This window comes from Nicotiana sylvestris, chromosome 12, assembly GCF_000393655.2.
Source record: "Nicotiana sylvestris chromosome 12, ASM39365v2, whole genome shotgun sequence".
NCBI lineage: Eukaryota > Viridiplantae > Streptophyta > Magnoliopsida > Solanales > Solanaceae > Nicotiana > Nicotiana sylvestris.
Genome location: NC_091068.1, coordinates 142,985,916 through 143,007,723, shown reverse-complemented (window position 1 = coordinate 143,007,723; position 21,808 = coordinate 142,985,916). Strand labels below are relative to the sequence as shown.

The window sequence follows — 21,808 nt, the reverse complement described above, 5'->3', positions numbered from 1 at the left end:
ATTTTCCAATTTGCTTACAAGTGTCCAATTACAAAAAAGAAATTAAAGATACATCAAGAATTTACTTCGCAATTAGTATTAACTAAATATATAAATGGTTCTATATCCTACTTAATATGAAAGACTTTAACTAAGACTGTCTTCATTTTATAGAATTATAAATTTACAACAAAACCAAAAAATTACAAAAAAGTTTGAATGAATATAAATACAGTTACATCAAAATATTAATATTATACATGTAATTATTTTAGTTTTATATGATAATTCAAATATAAAAACATCATTCAAGTAATTAAAAAGATAATAATTAACCATGCCATTCCTTCACACTTGGAGAGAATGTTTGCTCTTTCTACTTTGTTTTTCCTTCTGCTGTCCAAAAACAAAAGGGGCATCCCGGTCCACTAAACTTTCATTATGCGTGGGTTCCGTAGAAGAGCCGGACCACAATAGTCTATTGTCCGCAGTCTTATCCTGTATTTTTGCAAGAGACTGTTTCCACGACTCAAACCCATGACCTTTTAGTCACGTGACAACAACTTTACCAATTGCGCCAAGGCTCCTATTCTTGCCGCCCAAAAAGTAAAAAGAAAAAAAAGGAGTCGGGATTAAATTTTACGGGAATGGACCAACGAATTGAGGCTTTATATGATGACCCGCCATGTCATCATGCCACATAGGTGCCAATTTGCATATATTAATGCCATGTGGAAGCTTACGTAAGAAGAAGGCTAGCATTTGTGAGAAGATTCTAGAGAGGTATGGACATTTCCTTAGGAAAAACCTAGATCCTTATGGATTTGCTAAGAAAGTTCTTGGAATCTTCTAGGCTTGTAGAAAATTCTAGAGAAAACCCTTATCTTGTAAATATTAAGGACTTGTATAATAATTAATATTTACACACTAGCCCTAGAAGACTAGTATATAAAGGGAACCACTCATTTGTAATTCACCAAGCAAACAATTCAAGTTCTCACTAATGCAAAGCTTCCTTTAACAATTCTCTTATGTTATTTCTTCTATTCTCTTAGCGATCTTGAGTGTAGTGAGGCTGACTTGGCATAGCAAGAACGTGAGCAAATTGTGCAAGATCGTGAGCGAGTTGTCAAGTGTCGCACGTGTACTTAGTTAACAACTAAGGACGTTACAACGTGGTATCAGAGCGAAGGTTTCAACTAAGGGAATGACGAACGATGGAGAAATTAACGCTGCCAACACCAAAGCCAACATCATCCAGGATGCTGCTGGCAAGAGCGGCCGTAGCAAAAATAGGAATGTCACCAACAAGAGCCAGGAGGTGCCACCTGAGGTTGTGTCAAATGAAGGGCTTACATCCCAAGAACCATCTGCCACTGAGGCGAGCGAGGAAGAAGTGGAGGTCCTTCCAGAGGACGTCTCGCTCGGTAAAGAGTGGGTGATGAAGATGAATGCGGGGATGGACGCCGTGGAGATCTTTGGCCAACGCTTGGGGAAGGTGGAAGGCACCCTTAACGTTTTTGAGGGGCACACTCTTGAAGAGATTGAGAGTATCTGAAATGACTTGGAGGGACGTACACAAACTGAGATGGAACTAAGGCAAACCATCATTGCCTTAGAGTGCAGACTCATGGAGGCTTTGAGTACTATCGATGCTATGAAGGCAAAGATAGAGTCACTCGAGGAGCATGTCAATGCTGGCGTGGCCGAGGTAACCAGCAATGTTAAGGTGACGAGGGAGGCCACGATCGAGGCTCCCAAACCCCCGGTGCTCAAAGGTGTTCGTGATGCACAAGAAGTAAAAAACTTCCTTTGGCACTTGGAGAACTACTTTAGGCATGGAAAAGTGAAGGACGACGAGGCCAAGATCAACACTGCGGTATTGTACCTCTCAGAGACTGCCATGCTATGATGGAGAAGTAAGATGGCCGATGTGGATAAAGGTCTATGTACTATTAGCACATGGGATCAGTTCAAAGCGACAGTTCTTTCCAAACAATGCCTTATACGAGGCAAGGCGCAAGCTTAGGGAATTGAAGCAAACAGGGAGCATACATAACTATCACTACAATAAAAATAGCTTTTACCGGCTATTTTTTAACGGCAATAGACTTAATGCCACTATATTATTCCTAAAATTGAAATGTTCGCGGCAGATCAATAATTGCCAGGAAAAATTTCTCTTTACTGGCAATTTAAAGGAATGGCTGCTGCAGTTCCTCAATTGAAAGCTATTTTCACTGTTTATCTTTCCCTCCCATTCTTTTCCACAATAATCACCCATTCCCTCCAAATATTTTTCATGTAAATTGAATAGATTCACTTAAAGAAAATTATAGACAGCAGAAATAAGCAAAAGGGTCTTTCATCTATCTTATCGCCGGTTACCGACGACGGCGACGGAGACGGAGACGAATCGATTACACGGAAGCACTTGTCTCCGGCGATAAGATTCACCAATTACATGACTCGAACCGGTCATATCTGGCCATTCCTCCTTATAGGACTCGTGCTGGTGGTCCTCACTTCTTTCGCTTACCACTCGCGTGACCTTGTTTGTATCTCCGCTTCCTCTTCCGATCACATTTCTCGCTTGCGATTTTTTTGGCTTCCAAGCCCTTGAAACAGACTTCGGATCTCTCGGTGTTCCCTGGTGTAAGTTCATTTTTCTTCGTTTCAATTATTTATTCTACTCACTGACGCATAATAATTTATGAATTGTTTACAGATTTCTTCTATTCATTGTACGTAAATATTGAGAATTTCCTTTTTATGTGTTGTTGTTGGCGAACCAGAATTTTCCAGATCTGTATATTATGCATTGGCTGATTAGAAATATATGCTTAATTGAATCTCGTGATTAAACAGATTACCTTAGCATGATTGGAACTGCATTTCGTTTTTGCTTGTGGTCCAGTTTTCTTTGATTAAAAGAAAGCCGAAGGTCTAATTTACCAAATTTGTCTGGATTTTTGGTGGAATATAAGGAACTCATAGCCCACTCCAGCAATTTAGGATTAAGACGTAGTTGATTGGGTTGAGTGGAGAATTGTTAAGGTGCGAGTTTACCCGATCAGCATTTAGTCTTTTCGTGGTTTATGATTTACTCGGCATGTAAATTAAAGACCAATCTCCAATAAGGTGAGATAAGTATGACTAAGAATTGCTATACCGTGTAATGTTAATGGAAGGGGTTGGTGTAATGGCCTAATGGGAACATTTACTAAGTGCGAGTTGAATTTCTGGTTGTCTAATTGGCATTTGGTACCCTCAGATTCGTTCAATTCAATCATCTGATGATCTGGTCAAATCTCCTGATTTAAACTTTATGGATGGTTCTTTTGGTTCCGCCGATATGTTCATATTTGTAGGGTGTTCCGTATGTGATGTACTGGAAGAGCGCATTTTCCTGCTATGCAGCATCCCATTTTCGGCAGGCATTCTTATGTGTGGCAAAGAGGTATTCTTGCAGTTGACTCATGTTGTACAATTATTTGATGCATTATTCTGGACTGCCTATTTTTTCATTGCTCTTGGTGCCTAGTTCTCTATGCTAGAGAATAACAGATGTCCTAACAGTTGACTTCAATAATGTGGCTATGCAACCCTTTTACAGAACTATCTAGATTTGTACATTCCCATTAAGCTATTTCTTGCTGCTGCTTTGATCATTGTCAAATTTTCCATTTTAATCCTTTCCAATCCAAGATTTACACTGCACTCTTGTCTAGGTTTATGGTGGCTTATTGTCAGGCTTCACAGAGCTTTTCATATTGATTCTTCTGGCATTCTTGACCTTCTATTTTACTTGAATGTTGCAAGGTCTCTTTTGCCTTCTTTAGAGTCTTACATTACTACTATACGTAAAGGAAAGCAAAGCACCTCATGGTCGTCGTGTGTGTTTCCTGAAATTAACATCTATTTCAAGGGTACTTCTAGAATTTTTAATTCTTTCTGGTAAACTGTATTGTATTCTGTGGTCGAAATAGTTGACCTTCTGCTTTGTTCACTAAAAAGCCAAGACTATTTTCTTTATTCCCATCGCTTCATTGTACTGGTAACTGAGAAAGAAAGACTTAACAGTACTTTTTGCAAGTCTCATTTTCCCCTGCTTTTGTACTTTTTTACAACAAATGTCCTTGTATACTTTGGTAAATCTAACCAATAGATGGGCCTTCTTTCTATGGCCAAAAGGACATCTTAGCATTGATGTCACATGAAAGTGACACATACTTTCACAAATTTCCAAGTGTCAGCTCCAGCTTAACACAAAGGACAAGAGGTTTTCTTCTTGGCATATTGTTGATGATTGGAAGCTTCTTCCCTTACTCATTTGGAGTTTACATTCAAGTAGCACATTGAAACATTTCTGTATATTCAAATTTTATACTGGTTACATGTGTTTGTTTAAGTGTAAAAATAAGTATAAAAATGGAATGTTCAGTGTGCTTTCATTAATTTGTTGATTTAGTTTGCAGTCATTGAATTTAATCTTCCCCTTAATATCCAATTTGTTTTCTCTTTTTTGTTGCTCCATAACTCTTTCATTATCATTGATCATTTATGCATACCTAATCTTGCAGCTTCTTGATGGATTTTCAAATGGATATGTCGCTCCTTTAGCTCTACATTGACAGAACACCGCGTTCTTGAGCCTTGAGCTTTAACCCTTCAATCTCTTCCAATTCCCCCAATACAGTCAAAATGGTTAGTCAAATTTCATCCCCTTTTTGCTTTTATTGGAAATTTTAATTGCACTATTATTTTCCTTGTTTTTTTTCTTGGTGGTCAATACAGTCAAAATGGTCCTCACCTGCTTGGTGATCCTCCCAAAATCAATGTCCCTCCGCCTGAGGCAGGTCCTGAAGATGATGAAGAAAGCAACTCCGATAGTCTTCCTGCCATAAAGATATATGATGATGATGTGAACATGAGGTTTCTCATCTGTGGAACGCCATGCTACCTGGTACGGGATTGGTTTCATGTACTCTTCCTATCACTTCTTTGAGTGATAATGTTCTAATCATTATGTGAACAACTTCCAAGACTATAAATCCATTGATCAATTCAAGTTGAAACGACAATGTGATCCTGAAACAACAATGTGATCCTTTCTTTACGAAATCCTCTGTCTGAACAAACTCCAAAAAGTTGGATAGTCTATTACAATTGCAAGTTAACAACAATGTGATAATTTCTTTCTGAATCGACTCTCTGAACTTGATCTAAACCATCAAATTAACTCTCTGGACAACTTAAAGCACTTGGATTAATTAACTATTTCTATGAATGGGATATGTTTGTCAAACTTAGTCCTTTTTCCTTATACACTTTATGTATTGCTGGTAACTATGTCAACTTTGGGGTGTTTGAGATTTATGGGGACAGAGCGCTAGCAGATGCTTTTGACATTTCTATGAGGATGGCTCTATCTATTCCTTTGACTGATATACTCGCATATAGAAAGGTATTATATTAAGAGCTGATTTATTCAAAAATATCGCTGGTTATTTTATTTCTTAGATGCTTATCACATGAGAATTAACTCCTCTTACTATATGATGTTAACAAAATAGTATGTTCAGACTGATTTTGTTTCTGAACATAAAACCTTCTGCTGCTTTATGCTCTGAGCAAAGATATTTTATGTGATTTTGGAACATATAAACTTCCCAACAAACATCAAAATTTGTTGCCAGCACTCTACTTATTTTGGAGTGTACTCCCAACAAAGAATGGGAGCATCACAATTCACATACGCACCAAGTTTGAGCCCATAGTTTCTATGTGCTTGTTGCAGATGTAATGTATGGTTTATTGTGAGTTGTCTACATTCGCTCAGCTAAGAAAACATACTTATAAGTGACACAATTACAACACGGGAAAATATATAGACTACTGAGACATTTGAGAGGTCAACATCCTGGTGGGAACTCCTGTTATCTATTGAACATTATGTTGGCACTACCATTTAGGCAATTTGGTTCTGACTATGATGCTAGCATATGAAAACTGCAGAAGTATCTTGATTAAACTTATTTTATCAGGATATACATCTTTAAATATGGATTTGGTAGCAGCCACTTGTAGTTCTTTATGTGTTTGGAGCACCATTTGTATGCCTTTAGTGTTTGCTTGGAGTATATTTAAGCCGTCTTTGAGTCTTGTGTATGTGGGGAGCAGATGCAGAGAAGAAGTTGATCATTTTGGTTTTCTTTTCAGTTCCTTTTTCATTTTTTTCTGTGTCTTTGTCTATAGCTTACATTTTCTTTTGATTGGTATGATCGAGTTAAATATTTTAAACTACTGACCACTTATTTTTAAAGTGGACCTTCTCATTGTTATTCTGGCAAAAATTTATCTGTTCAATCAGCGGTGTTGCTGCTTCTTAAAAATTAGAGCCTCAACATTCTTCGAATGAGCAGTGGTGTCAAATTGAGCTAATTTGCTTAAGCTGTTTAACTTTAAAAGTGGTTTTATCCCTGATTGTGTCCTCAGCAGTGGACATACCTCTTACACGAATTTTGAGGGGTATATATTCTTTTTCCCTCTGTAAATTATCTCATTGTTCTGCATTTCATTTTAACAATATAACTACTTCCAATTGTCTTATCCTACAGCTTTCAGGAGCTTACTTCACATTCCTGGAAATCATGATGAAAAACCAGATCCATTTGATACTAAACTTGGACTCAAGTAGCTTTATATTTATTGCTGGGCCTCTTGAGTCTGGACTTAAAGTACTGGATGCAAATATCAAATCACAGGTTTGTGCTGCATTCGACCATTGTCCTTGGGATGTTGGATGCCATTTCTTTGTATTTGTTTGATCTTTGCAAGTGACAAGAGGGGTTGCTCTGATGGTAAGCAACCTCCACTCCCAACCAATAGGTTGTGAGTTCGAGTCTCCCCAAGAGCAAGGTGAGAAGTTCTTGGAGGGAAGGATGCCGGGGGTCTATTTGGAAACAACCTCTCTACCCCAGGGTAGGGGTAAGGTTTGCGTACACACTACCCTCCCCAGACCCCACTAAGTGGGATTATACTGGGTTGTTGTTGTTGTTGTTGCTTTATGTATTGCTGAAGAAAACAGCTTATGCGCGAGCTAGCACACTTATAATATATTCTTCCTAGCTTTTCTTCTAAGTTGTATCATGTTATATTTGGAACTAATTCTACACATTGCTTATGTTATGAATGGCTTCTTGTGCTCAGGATGAATGCTTGTTGGGATCTATAGCAGATGGTCTGAATGCCCTCTTAAACATTGAAGTAAGTTACCCCAACATTGCCCCTTTTTGTTTCCTTGTGCAACATATTTTTCATTTCTTGAAGAAACAGCAGCAGTGCTTCCTTGTGATATTATAACTACTTCAGATGATGGTCGTTTGAAACCAGTTTCTTTGTTTGAGCTGCTCAGACTTGCCCTCTTTTTGGCTTCCTGCCATCTGGATAAGTGTGTCTGATCACCTTTCTCGTAGAAACTGAATTTTGTGTAACTTAAGCAATGGCACACTTCCACTTTCTGTGGCAGGCTACTGATATTCTCTTTTCTTGAGCTTAAAGAAATGTTAACGGAAGCACCCAAGGGCGTGGTCTAGTGTCGATGAAGTGAGTGAAAACCATGAGAGACCAAGGTTCAAATCCTAGTAGAGACAAAAACGCTAGGTGATTTTTTTATATCTGCCTACGCCTTGGTGGATAGAGTTACCTACTACCTGTTTTAGGGGGAGGTAGCAAGAATTTGGTGTAATAGTTAAGATGCGCGTAGGCTAGCTTGGACACCACAATTGTTGTTCTTCCTGCATGCTTGATTGTTTTGTATCACAGCTGAGTTCCTTACGCTCCATATAGGACTGGAACACTGAGAATGCAGCATAATATGCCACAGTTCCTTATATTTTATGCACACACTCAGTGTTGAAACATTAGAGCTGTGAGCATGTTTGCCTGTAAGCTCCTCCACCAGATTTTTCTTTGAAACATTTGGTCGAGCATGGTTGTCCCTCACTAAATTGCCACTGGTCAGAGGTTCTTGGGAACAAATTTAACCATATAAGTTTTTGCCATTTGATGACCTTTGAATCTTCTATTCTAGGTAATTTGGAGCCAAGAAAGGTTCGTGGGCCTACTTTACTAAAAGATATTTGTTTGTGTCCCTTTCTGGTTATGGACTTTTAGTTTCATAACCTCGCAAACTATTATCAGATTTGGTGTTTGGCAACATTTACTTCCTATTGACATAGTTATTTTATAATTTCAGGTCAAACAGTCTGATGTTCCATAATTTAGCGGGGGGAAGATTTCAATATGAGGAAGAGTTTAAGAGATTATTTTGAAGATTGTTATTCGTTAAGATTAGTTATATAGTGACATTAGCTATTTACTTCAAACAATATGAGTTATATTTTCTGGTTTTGTGATATTAATATTTTGGATTAGTACTTCTTTTTGTTCGTTAAAATTTAACGAGATATACTATAGTTTTATGAATTAATATCAATATGTTTTGTTATTTGCATTATTTTTTGGTCGAATGTAGTAGCTATTATTAATGGTGGCTAAACTTACCGTTATAGCTTGTGAATTTTAGTGCCAATTTAACAGGATTAAGACGTTTATACAGGGATATTGTACCATTATATTGCTATTAAAGATGATTTTTAGTGGCAATTTAATTGACTTTGCTATTCATTAAAATGGACGCTAAAGGGGCATACTAATATATTTTTAGAAGAGATATTGTTGCCAATTTAATTGCCACAAAACAATTACCGCTAAAGGTATGGACTTTTAGCGACAAATATTTTGAATTTAGTGGCTATAAAAATGGACGTTAAAGGAGCATTATTAGTCGTTTTTAGAATGAGTTTAGCAGCCATAATAATTGCCGCAAACAATTGTCGTTAAAGAATATGAGTTTTAGCGGCAATAAATCATACCTTTTACCAGCTTTTGGCAGAAATGCCGCTAAAGGCTTTACCGACCCCGGCATCACCGGCTAAAGATCAATTGCCGGTAAATGATATAGCGGCTATTGTTATTGCCGCCAATGCTATTTTTTATTGTCGCTAAAGTTCCTTTTTGTAGTGGTGTATGTCAAGGAGTTCACTACCCTTATGCTTCAAATCCCCAACCTGACCAATGATGACTTGTTATTCCACTTCATGGACGGGTTGCAAAATTGGGCTAAGCAGGAGTTGCAACGTCGACAAGTCACTGATATAGACCAAGCCATAGTGGAGGTTGAATCATTGATGTATTTCAGGCATGACAAGCACGACAAAGGCAATGGCAAAGAGTCAAAGGTTAGCAATGTCAAAGGTGGGGGAGACCGTGGCAAAGGCAATGGGATACAACAACAATATTCCAACACTCAAGATTTCAAAAAGTCGAGTGGCTGTCAGGGCTACGCCGAGAACAAGGCACAGGTCGAGAAGAAGGGATGCTATATATGCGGAGGGCCACATGGCTTCAGGAATTGTACTGACCTCAAGAGCCTCAGTGCCATGGTATGTGAGCGGAGGGAGTAGTCACAAGGAGAGAGTCAGGGAACTGCACAGTTGGGTATGATCGGATTATGCGGTGCTGTTACGAAGCAAGCTATCCAACCTACCGAGAATGGCAATCAATACATGGATCTCACCATCAACAACAAGCCTGCTCGTGCAATGGTGGATACTGGAGCAACTCATAATTTTGTGACAGAGGCTGCCGCAAAGAGACTAGAATTGAAGCTTGTACCAACCAACTCTCGCGTCAAGACCGTGAATGCGGAGATACAGAATGCTCGTGGGGTAGCTAATGGAGTTGGTGTCAAATTGGGAACTTGGAAAGGTATGACAAACTTTACCGTAACCGCTATGGATATCTTTGACATCATACTGGGGCAAGAGTTCTTTAGACATTGTCATACTTTAATCGACCCCTACCTCCGACGTCTCTTGGTTATGGAGTGAGAAGGAGCTTGCATGGTACCTACAGTAACTATGCCACACGGACAGATCCAAGCACAACTCTCAGCTATGCAGGTTGTCAAGGGGATCAAGAAGGGGGAGCTGACATTCGTGGCAACCATTGCAAGTCTAGAGGAAGACAAGAATTTTCAAGAGACAGGGCCACCTTGAATAGAGAAGTTGCTTGAGGAGAACAAAGATATTCCCGAGGAGTTAGTTAAGCACTTACCGCCAAGGCAATAGGTGGATCACAAGATTGAGTTGGAGCCAGGGGCTAAGCCACCCGCATTTACCCCATATCGTATGGCACCGCCCGAGCTGGAGGAGCTCAAGAAACAATTTAAAGAGTTGCTGGATGCTGGTTACATTCGCCCATCAAAGGCACCTTTCGGCGCACCAGTATTGTTCCAGAAGAAGAAGGATGGATCGTTGTGCCTGTGCATAGACTACCGAGCAATTAATAAGGTTAAAGTGAAGAATAAGTACCCGATCCCGCTCATTGCTGATTTGTTCGATAGACTTAGGCAAGCCAAGTACTTTACCAAGGTGGATCTTCGAAAGGGCTACTACCAGGTTCTCATTGCGGAAGGTGATGAGCCAACGACAGCATGTGTAACGAGATATGGAGCCCTTGAGTGGTTGGTGATGCCATTCGGCTTAACCAATGCGTCGGCCACATTTTGCACCCTTATGAGCAAGCTTTTTCATCCCTACCTTGATCAGTTCATGGTAGTATACCTAGATGACATAGTCATCTACAACAATACCTTGGAGGAACACATGGAGCACTTAAGGAAGGTTTTCCAAGTCTTGCGGGAGAACGAGCTATACATCAAGAGAGAGAAGTACGAGTTTGCACAATCAAAGGTGCACTTCTTGGGCCATGTCATTAGCAATAGCGAGCTACGCATAGACGAGGCTAAGGTACATGCTATCTAGGAGTGGGAGGCACCCATAAAGGTAACTGAGTTGAGATCCTTCCTTGGCCTTGTTAACTACTATCGATGGTTCATCAGTGGATACTCAGCAAAGGTCGTACCATTGACTGAGTTTCTAAAGAAGAACAAGCCATGGGTTTGGACGGAGCATTGTCAAAAGGCGTTTGAATGCCTTAAGGCAGCTGTAACAGAGGAGCCAGTCTTGGTATTACCTGACTTTTCCAAGACATTTGAGGTTCACACAGATGCCTCAGACTTCGCCATTGGGGGTGTCCTGATGCAGGATAAGCATCCCATAGCATTTGAGAGTCGTAAGTTAAATGAGACAGAGCAGCGTTACACGGTGCAAAAGAAGGAAATGACTGCCATTATGCATTGCCTTCGTACATGGAGACATTATCTTCTAGGGTCGAGGTTCGTGGTCAAGACTGATAATGTGGCTACTAGCTACTTTCAGACATAGAAGAAGATCACACCAAAGCAGGCTAGGTGGCAGAATTTCTTAGCCGAATTTGATTATGCACTAGAGTATAAGCCAGGAAATGGTAATGTTGTAGCCGATGCCTTGAGCCAGAAAGTCAAGCTTGCTGCAATAACTTCCGTGAGATGAGACATTTGGGAGGCTATAAAAGAAGGCATGCAGCATGATCGAGCAGCCAAACAACTTATCGAGTTAGCCAACAAAGGCAAGACGAGACGGTTTTGGATAGAAGACGGCCTACTACTTACCACAGGTTGGCAGGTCTATGTGCCGAGGTTTGGAGACATTAGAGGACAGATCATAAGGGAGAGTCATGACACAACGTGGGCTGGTCATCCAGGTCAACATCGCACTAGGGCCTTGGTTGAGTTAGTCTACTATTGGCCACGCATACGAGAAGACATAGAGTGCTATGTGCGGACTTGTCTTGTCTTTCAACAGGACAAGGTTGAACAACAACAACCCGGAGGAATTTTGGAGTCACTACCAGTTGCAGAGCATCCATGAGACTATGGACTTTATCACTTGCCTACCGAAGTCTGATGGTTATGGTACTATTATGGTGGTCGTGGATATATTTTCCAAATATGCCACCTTCATGCCCGCCTCACCAGGTTGCACAACTAAGGAAGCCGCCAAGCTATTCTTTAAGAACGTGGTAAAGTATTGGGGCTTACCAAGGCATATCATCAGTGATCAAGACCCCCGCTTTACTGGAAACTTTTGGAGAGAGTTGTTCGACATACTTGGCACGGAACTTCACTTTTCTACTAGTTTCCACCCACAAACGGATGGACAAACGGAATGGGTCAATGCCTTACTAGAATGCTACTTGAGTCATTATGTAAGCGCACACCAGAAAGATTTGGCAAGGCTTATAGACATCGCCCAATTCTCTTATAACTTGCAGCGGAGTAAGTCCACGGGGCGGACACCATTTGAGCTAGCCATAGGCCAACAACCACAAACTCTACATTCATTACCAGCCTCGTTCGAGGGAAAGAGTTTGTGGGCTTATCATATGGCCAAAGGATGGGAGGAGGAGCTCGACACTGCTAAGTGCTACTTGGATAAGGTAGCTAAGAAGATGAAGAAGTTTGCGGACCGTAAGCGGCATCCCACAGACTATAGAGTTGGGGACATGGTCATGGTGAAGTTTAACCCAAGACAGTTCAAGGCACTATGGGGCATATATCAGAATCTGATTCGCAAGTACGAGGGGCCATTTAAGATCGTCGTCAAGGTAGGCAAGATCTCATACAAGCTTGACATGCCATCGTATCTTAAGATCTACTTCCATGCCAGCATGGTTAAGCCATATCATGAAGATAAGGATGATCCGAGTAGGGGCCAATCAAGTTGAGCGCCAATGACTATCACCGCCTCGCATGATCAGGAGATTGAGGCTATCATAGATTACCAGGCCAGGCGAAAACAAGGGCAAAAATCTACCTCTATGTTCCTCATCCATTGGAAAGGGAAATCACCGGAGGAGGCCACGTGGTAACGATATGAATACTTGTGACAATTCAAATATAAGATCCGAGAGTTTATGCAGCATTGCACCGCGGCCATCACAATATTGGGTGGGGGAGAGTGTGATAACCCGCTATGTCATCATGCCATATAGGTTCCATTTGGAATAAACTAATGCCATGTGGAAGCTTACATAAGAAGAAGGCTAACATTTGTGAGAAGATTCTAGAGAGGTATGGGCATTTTCTTAGGAAGAACCTAGATCCTTATGGATTTGCTAAGAAAGTTCTTGGAATCTTCTAGGCTTGTAGAGAATTCTAGATAAAGCCCTTATCTTGTAAATATCAAGGACTTGTATAATAATTAATATTTACACACTAGCCCTAGGAGACTAGTATATAAAGGGGGCCACTCATTTATAATTCACCAAGCAAACAATTCAAGTTCTCTCTAATACAAAGCTTCCTTTAACAATTCTCTTGTGTTCTTTCTTCCATTCTCTTAGCGATCTTGAGTGTAGTGAGGCTGACTTGGCATAGCAAGAACGTGAGCAAATTGTGCAAGATCGTGAGCGAGTTGTCAAGTGTCGCACGTGTACTTAGTTAACAACTAAGGACGTGACATTTATGCGTGGAATATTAGGGATCATAAAACTCATTGGACATTATACCATTTTCGTGGCGTCATTCGTCACAAACTCGTCAATGAAATTTTTTCGTCTAGTTTATATAAGAACTAGTATTTGAGTATGCGGGTTGCGTGTGTACCTCATATCAATGAGTATATATTTTAATAAAATTACTAAATTATTATTAAAAAAAATATTTGAGTTACAAAATAAAGATTAAAGACAAATCTGTCAGCTAATTGAAATGGAAATTAACATGCAAAAGACCTGAACGTAAGGAAGCAACACTATTTTGGTTAGTAAGTTTAAGATGTAAAAGAGAGAAAGCAAAATTAAAGCCCCAACTAAGAAATGGTTGATAGAATATATGAGTCCACCAAACTATATAGAGACCAGGTCCTATAAAGGTTTCCACAGATAAGGCTAATGCAACAATAAATAAATGGAACAAGGAACTTTTACGTGGAAAAATCCCTGCTCAAGGGGATCAAAAACCATGACCTACACTGGTAGGATTTCAATTTCACTATGAACAATCTTTAGATTACAACCTATACAACCTAAGAATTAAACTCTTAATCCCTCACTAACATGTAATACACCTATTACAAGCTACTTTGCAATACACATATTACAAAGACTTCAACTCATGACTAACTATAATCACGATAAAAACACTAAAGGTTTATAGTTTACAAGGGATTCCTAATTAAATCCTCTAGATAAGCACAGTAGGAATTACAATAAAGAATAATTACAAAGTTATAACTCAACTAAGGACATGCAGGAGACTTGTTGTAGGAACTGGTCCATAGTAGTGTTGTACTTTGTTCTTAATGCACTTGAGAATTGAATGCTTGATTGTCAGATGCTTAGAATGCTTGAAAGAATTCTTAAGTGTTCAAGTGATGTTTTGTTGTAATGTTTAATGTTAATACAACTTGAATAACACCATTTGAATGATGTAATCACTTGGTTGGTCAATGAGAGGTGACTGCTGCATTATGCTGTATTGTTTGCGGGTACAGTTCGGGCAGTCACTTTCCAGCCGTAGACAGTTGACTTCATACTGCTATTAGGGGAACCCAAGGGGATCAGGTCCATGTGTTGGTTCTTTATCTTCTAAAGTCATAGCAACTCACATTAGCTTGAGTCCGTTGATTGAGTTGTGTACCAAGTGTATCAGGTTCCTTATCTGGTTCTTTGACAGTAAGTTTGTTAGATCATCAAAACATAAAGCTAAGGTACTATAAACCCATCAATTTCTCCCTTTTGATGATGACAAACTTAGAAATTGACAATCATATTTACAACAACAACAAAAAACCCAGTTTGATCCCAATAGGAGGGGTCTGCGGATGGTAGTCTGTACGTAGACCTTACCCCTACCTAACGCAGGTAGAGAGGCTATTTCCAATAGACCCTCGGCTCATGAAGGGCAAGAAAAAGAAGAGGAAAGCAAGATGACAATCATATTTAGAGCAACAAAAATCTGATAAAGTAACAGGAACTTCACAAGTTCCCCCTGACTCTGTGCTTCCCCCTTAATTAGTCCCTGCTTTTCTTATTAGCTCCTTCAATTTTATCTACTTTTCCCCATTTTGGCATCATTAAAAATACACAAAGAAATAAATAGCATAAAGAAGTCTAGCCTGGTTAACTCATGCCACTTATATGCACACAACATGATAGAAAAGAGAAGCAGAAATACATAAGCATTTACAGCAAAAGAAGGAGAGTTTGCATCAAACATATTTGGACTGTTTACACAGGAGCAGTACTAGTGATTTCCATCTACAAACCAAAAGGAAAAACAAAAACAACCACCAAAACATCATCAAAACACTGTCAAGAGAGATAACTGGACACTGGTCACTGAGAGATATGCCTAGGGGACACTAGAGGAGGAGGGCTTGGAAGAGGCAGCAAGTGTATTGAGAACGAGATCTATCCTAGCATTGGCATACATTTGCTCAGCGAGCAGTTTCTTCTTGAGGTTCTCAACTTGTCACCTGAGGTCAGCATTCTCCTTACTCAGACGAGCAACCTCTGCACTTGAAGAACTGGAGGACCCTGGTGCCTCTTGGGCCTGACTGAGCTAAGTCTCTAATATGGCATTCCTTGATTTAAACTTTCTGATCTCTTCAGTAGCACTGTTTTGAGCATTTATAAGTTGGGAAATCGTTGAAGTGCTACCTACCCCTCCAAGTTTGTCGATACACTCACATTCCTCTAGAGTAGTTTTAGAGATAGTCTGCTTCTTGGTCCTCATCTTAGGCTATCCCAAAGGTACTTTAAAAGAATTTGAAGACATGCGTGAGGAGAAATCCATAGGGGAGACCATGATTTCCGTCTTTGAATGCTTCCACATTTTGCATATGCTCCATCATTATGGCTGGCAGATTAACAATTTGGAAACCATCCAGCGCTTCCATCAGATACAGATCAGCCTTGGATGTGATGGACCTCCTCTTAGCGCGAGGAAGCGGGACCTTGTTTACCAACTCAAAAAGCAGTTGATAAACAGAAAGTAAAGCTTTCTTATGCACCTGTTTCCCCCGCTGCACTGTTCCCTCCTTAACTATAGCATGCCTAAAGTTTGAGCCACAGGCATGTCTAACAGAAGACAGACCTTTAGTAGGAACCTTAAGTATGTCTCCTAATAGAGCAAAGTCCATAACAATGTCTCCGCCATTTATCAGTACACAGATATGATCAGATTCAATGGTAAAGAGGTCTGCATAGAAACTTTGAACCTCTTCCTCATATACCTTGGGAACATCCACCTTGAATAGGTGTCCTTACTGTTGAAACTCAACCATCTCAAGCACTTGATGCATTCTAGCCATCTCAGAGATCTTAGGGTCAAAAGTATGACCCCACAACACTTTCTGATACCTCAACCTTTCTTTACCAGATATACTTCCCTTTCTTGCCTTCTTCACAGAATTGGGTTACTTCACATCCTCTAACTTCCTTTTCACACACTTTCGACTGGACTTAACTTTCCCACTAGACTTCACTTGTACATCCTTATCAAACACAAACTCTTCTACCACAACTTCCTTCAACTTGCCAGTATCCTTTACTGACTTTTCACTGGGTTTTCCAACAACCTCTTTTGAAGTACTCTTAGTAAAGTGCTTCTTTTTCTAAGACTTATTTATCAAGGAACTTGGTTCCTCTGTGGCTTCCTCATCAACTTCCACAACTAGGATATTTTTGTCACAAGCAACTTCACCATCCTTCACCAGCCTTTTCTTCTTCTTCCTGTTACTTCTCTTACTCTTCTTTAGTGCAGACTCAAGAGCCTCCTTCTGCTTTAACTCTGTGGTAGGTTGCTTAAGAAGGGTCTCGGGAGTTGCTACAGGCTTCCTTACTGCAATGAACACACTTAGAGCAACATTATCCTCATTTTCTTTATCATTGGACCTCATAACAGGAGCCACTACTTCAAAGGGTGTAGCATCAAAGTGAGGAGAAGGAGTAGGGTCGATACTGACCTGGGAAAATGATTCCTGACATGTTTCCTCAGGAGTGGGGTCAGGTCTATCAAGAGGGGTCCCAGTAGTTTCTTCTGGTGCAAGTTGTTCAATAAGCACCATTGCTCCTTCTCCCACCAAGGACTGACTCTCTTTCCTCTGAGACTCAGGTATGGTAGAATTTTCCTTCCCAATAATTCCCCTAGCAGCAGTAGCCAACATATTTTCCATGGCATCACTCTCTTGAGGTTCCATAGGAGCAACAATAGAAGAAATAAGAGTACATGTACACTAATCAGAGTTTTCCTTAGAAACCTTAGCACTTTACGACTGATTGATGAAGCTTTTTTTGCCGATGAAGACTTACTCTTTTTCTCTGGAGCTGGAATGTCATCTTTACTCTATTCTTTGAGTGTCTCAGGCAATAAGGGAGAGAAGCTTTCATTCTTAGGATTTTCTGAGTTCTCAACACTTAGAGGAGGAGTACAGTCAGAGAGAGTAGAGAGAGAGATGGAGGATGAAGGAAAAACTGGTTTAGGGTTTTCTATTTGAATAGTGGTGGAAGAAGGGATGACTGGTGTTGTTTCTACAAGAGAAGACTCGAGGTTTTTCTCTTCAGTGGTAAGAGGGATTGTTTGATCCTCAGCCATGGTAGAGGATTTTTCTTGAAGTTTCTGGAGAGACTGAGGAGAACAGAGATGGTCATTTAAATTAGAGTGAGAGGGTTATAATGAGGTGCATGGAAATTATGAAGGAAAGAGAAACGTGTTCTGAAACGGCGATATATGTGTGGAAGATGCAACGTTTCAGATGGAAGTAAAAAGATTTGAATGAAAAGACGTGACATAAAGAATCTGAAAAGGTTGATAACGTGGCATTATTTTTGTTTTCTTTTGATATATGTATGAGAAAAGCAAAAGACTACTAACCTTTAGCACAAGAACCAGGTTCCTGACCAGTCTTAAAAAACAAGATGCTCAACCTTCTTTTACTGCTCATGCATTGCCTCATCAGCTTCTATAATCATCGTACGTGTCTACTTGTAACGGTATAGAAGTGAGTTAGACTTGGTCGGAAAACACTTTAGCTAATTTTACCTGTATGCGATTTTCATAGCCATATGGTAGGAATTAGGTTCTCAATTAGGCTTTATTAGCCCCTAGTTCCAGCCTGTTTATCTCAAAGTGTGCTCTGGTTAGGGTTTTGGTGAAGATATCTGCAACTTGGTCTTTTGTGCTACAAAACTTCATATAGATAAGCCCCTTTTCCACATTGTCTCTGAGAAAATGATGTCTCACATCAATGTGCTTGGTTCTTTTATGCTGGACTGGATTTTTGGCCATGTTGAGTGCACTTGTATTATCACACAGAAGAGGCACATAGTCAGTGTACACTCCAAAGTCTTCCAACTATTGTTTGATCCATAGAAGCTGAGCACAACATGAGGCTGCAGTAACATATTCTGCTTCGGCTATTGAGAGAGCTACTAAATTTTGCTTCTTGTGCCCCATAAGATAAAATATGATCCCAAGAAGTGAGCCATTCCAGATGTGTTTTTCCTATCCATAAGATAACCTGCATAATCAGCATCAATATACCCAATAAGATTAAAATTATCACCTGAAGGGTAGTACAGAATCAGGTCTTGTATTCCCTTAAGATATCTCAGGATTCTTTTGGTAGCCTTCAGATGAGATTCCTTGGGATTTGACTGAAACCTTGCACATAGACCTACACTAAAAGCAATATCTGGCCTGCTTGCAGTAAGATATAGGAGAAATCCAATGATGCCTCTATAAATTGTTTGATTCACAGAAGAGCCAGATTCACCAATGTCTAGTCGAGTAGTAGTCGCAATGAGAGTGTAAATCACTTTTGATGCTTTCATGTCAAACCTATTCAAGATCTCTTTGATGTACTTCTGCTGACTAATGAATGTTCCCTTTGTGGACTGCTTCACTTGAAGACCCAAGAAGAAATTTAACTCACCCTTCATGCTCATCTCAAACTCACTTCCCATGAGTTTTGCAAATTCCTCACATAGTGAATCAGCTATTGCCCCAAAAATAATATCATCAATATATACCTAAATAATCAGCAGGTTCCTCCTTGACTGATGAGGAAGAGATTGCATTGTCTTCACATGCCTCCTTCACTTGAATCATCATATCTTCCTTTCTATTTGTCATCTCCTAGAACCAGTAGAGGCTCTCCATCTTGATCATCCTTCTTGCTCTTCTCACGGGGGAGATAAGACTCGTCAAAGATTACGTGTATACTCTCCTCAACACACTGAGTCTGCTTGTTGTATACCTTGTAGGCTTTACTTTGAGAAGAGTGCCCCAAAAAGATTCCTTCATCACTCTTGGCATCAAATTTTCCAAGCTGATCATTTCCATTGTTGAGGACATAACATTTGCAGCCAAATGTTCTTAAGTGAGTCAGCTTGGGCTTTATTCCATTCAGCAACTCATAAGGAGTTTTGTTCAAGAGAGACCTGATCATGCACCTATTCACCAAGTAGCAGTCAGTGTTGATACCTTCAGCCCAGAAGTTCTTAGCAATCCCACTATCGATCAGTATTGTTCTTGCCATTTCTTCAAGGGTTCTATTCTTACTTTCCACAACTCTATTTTGCTGTGGAGTTCTTTGGGCTGAGAAGTTGTGGGTGATGCCATTTTCGTTACAGAATTCATCAAACTTAGCATTGTCAAATTCTGTTCCATGATCTGATCAAATGCATGCTACTTTTGACTCAATCTTCACTTAAATTTTCTTCATAGAGGCTACAAAAACTTCAAAGGTCTCATCTTTTATTCTAAGGAACAGAGTCTAAGTGAATCTGGAATAGTCATCCACTATCACAAGAATGTATCTTTTTCCTCCCCTACTTTGCACTCTCATAGGACCACGTAGATCCATATGAAGGAGATCAAATGGTTTTGATGTGCTGACATCCTTCTTTGGCTTGAATGAGGATTTCACATGCTTTCCTCTAGCGCATGCATCACAAACATTGTGCTCTTTGAACCTTGACTTGGACAGACCATGAACCAGGTCCTTCTGAACCAGCTTATTCAGTAGAGAAAAGCTTGCATGACCCAACCTTCTGTGCCACAGTTTAGCATCATCATCAACTGCTTTCAAGCAGCTCAGATCACCACTTATTCTTGTATCTTTTGGCCACAAGTACCACTTCACCATTTACTAGATTTGTAATTGTGCATATATTTGACAAGAACTCCACCTTGTTTCCTTTATCACATATCTGAGAGACACTCTAGAGACTATGCTTAAGACCATTGACATAGTACACATTCTCATTTGAGTGAGTGAGTGATTTTCCAATTTTTCCAACACCAAGAATGTACCCCTTTTCCCATTTCCCAAGGATACAATCCCTCTTTGAAGGGATTTTAGTGAAAGAAAATCCATGGTATTCCCGCTCATGTGCTTTGAGCATCCACTGTCCATGAACCATTGTTGACTACTTTCTTTCACTGTTCCCTACAAAAGGAAATTAAGGGTTAGATTAGGAACCCAAGCAAGTTTGGGTCCCTTGTAATAAGCAAGGGGATGAATAAGTATTCTTCTAGTCCATGTAGGTAACATGCGCTTTTTATGGGTGGCACGTGGTCCTCTTTCAGCAAAAACTTTCTTTTTCTGAAGAGAATGAACCCTGCTTGGAAATTTTCTTTGAAATGCCCATTGTTCCCATAGTAGGTACACAGCCAATTATCAGGCATAGTAACATACTTGCTATGAGGGTTATAAGGAGTTCTCTCCCTTTAAAACCCTATTCCCTGCCTGTTTCCACCATTGTTCACATATATGGCAGTAATAGCATCCGAGGACCAGGTCCACTTAAGAGACTTCTCAAGATCACTTTGTAATCTTTCCAGTTCTGCTTGAAGCTATCTATTTTTCTCAAGTTCAGCACACAAACTAGTTTTTACAGCATTTAACTCGTTTTCAAATTTAATATATGCCTCACTAGCCACTTCTTTTCCTTTTTCAGAATTTCTAGGCCTACATTCAGCTTTGAGTTCCTCTATTATTTTCTTTAAGTCTATAATCACAACTAAGAGGTCATCTCTTTCCTGTTCAATAACAACCACTTTCTCCACTACGTTATTTTTTTTCTTTACTGTAATTCTCAATGGTTTCTTTTAGGTCAACTACTACTACCATCAGATCATCTCTTTCGTGTTCTACACTAGTGATTTTCTTAGTTAGAACCTCCTTTTCATTTTCCAGATTATTTATAGTTTCCTTCAAATCAACCACACAAACTATCAAGTCATCTCTAGCTTGCTCAGTATCTCCTAACTCCATAGTTAAGGCATCAGTTAACACACTAGCTAATGACATAAGTTTTCTAGGAGAGTAGGACTTCAGATATCTCTGAACATCCCGAAACTTTACCTCATCATTGTCATCGTCTTCATTATGATCTGATTGAGCCATCAAAGCAAATATTGGGTCATATTCATTCGCTTCATTTTCAACTGCCATCATTGAGCTGTCACCTGCATCGTCTTCTTCTTCATACTCGCTGAAAGAATCTCCCAATGCTGTAAGAGCTTGTTTCATAACATTATCAGCGGCGTTATTTTTTTTGAAGTATTTATGAGGAACCAGGTTCCTCTTGGCTTTGTCAGAGTTGTGTATGGATTGTTCTTGCTTTAGGAGAGGGAAATCTTTGATGAAATGCCCTGGCTTTCCATACTTATGATAGAGGTCATAATTTTTTGGCTTGCTGAAACTGCCCCTCTTTGGTATACCTCTATTCTTTCGAACCATTTTCTGAAACCTTCTGGTTAAATAAGCCATGTCACTATCCTCGCCACTTGAGTCATTACTTTTTGTCT

General features: G+C 39.8%; 2 protein-coding genes across 7 annotated transcripts; one reads left to right on the top strand and one right to left on the bottom strand.

Moving 5' to 3' along the window:
• Positions 1 to 2,081: 2,081 nt before the first annotated feature.
• LOC104249505 (uncharacterized) lies at positions 2,082 to 8,497 on the top strand. 6 transcript variants are annotated; one of them, XM_070165204.1, is made up of 7 exons: positions 2,095 to 2,634; positions 3,351 to 3,439; positions 4,563 to 4,686; positions 4,777 to 5,446; positions 6,600 to 6,746; positions 7,192 to 7,248; positions 8,240 to 8,497. In XM_070165204.1, exons 4-7 carry the CDS (start codon positions 5,276 to 5,278, stop codon positions 8,261 to 8,263), a joined length of 399 nt encoding a protein of 132 aa, XP_070021305.1. In that variant the 5' UTR covers positions 2,095 to 2,634; positions 3,351 to 3,439; positions 4,563 to 4,686; positions 4,777 to 5,275; the 3' UTR covers positions 8,264 to 8,497. The 6 variants fall into 6 exon arrangements, 4 of the variants coding, with proteins under 4 accessions (XP_070021305.1, XP_009804247.1, XP_070021306.1 ...); XM_070165205.1 differs by having other exon boundaries at positions 2,102 to 2,634; positions 4,563 to 4,945; positions 5,368 to 5,446; XM_070165206.1 differs by having other exon boundaries at positions 2,109 to 2,634; positions 4,777 to 4,945.
• A 9,926-nt stretch (positions 8,498 to 18,423) lies between these two features.
• On the bottom strand, positions 18,424 to 18,957 carry LOC138883866 (uncharacterized mitochondrial protein AtMg00810-like). Its single transcript, XM_070164584.1, has one exon. It carries the CDS (start codon positions 18,955 to 18,957, stop codon positions 18,424 to 18,426), a length of 534 nt encoding a protein of 177 aa, XP_070020685.1.
• Between the last annotated feature and the right edge of the window lie 2,851 nt (positions 18,958 to 21,808).

Bases quoted from the DNA above. Each gene is read 5' to 3' on its own strand.
- LOC138883866 (XM_070164584.1), bottom strand. From the start codon at position 18,957: ATGGGAAGTGAGTTTGAGATGAGCATGAAGGGTGAGTTAAATTTCTTC.
- LOC104249505 (XM_070165204.1), top strand. From the start codon at position 5,276: ATGTTTGTCAAACTTAGTCCTTTTTCCTTATACACTTTATGTATTGCT. The intron at 6,747-7,191 runs GTTTGTGCTGCA...TCTTGTGCTCAG, and splicing joins ATGCAAATATCAAATCACAG to GATGAATGCTTGTTGGGATC. The intron at 7,249-8,239 runs GTAAGTTACCCC...TTATAATTTCAG, and splicing joins ATGCCCTCTTAAACATTGAA to GTCAAACAGTCTGATGTTCC.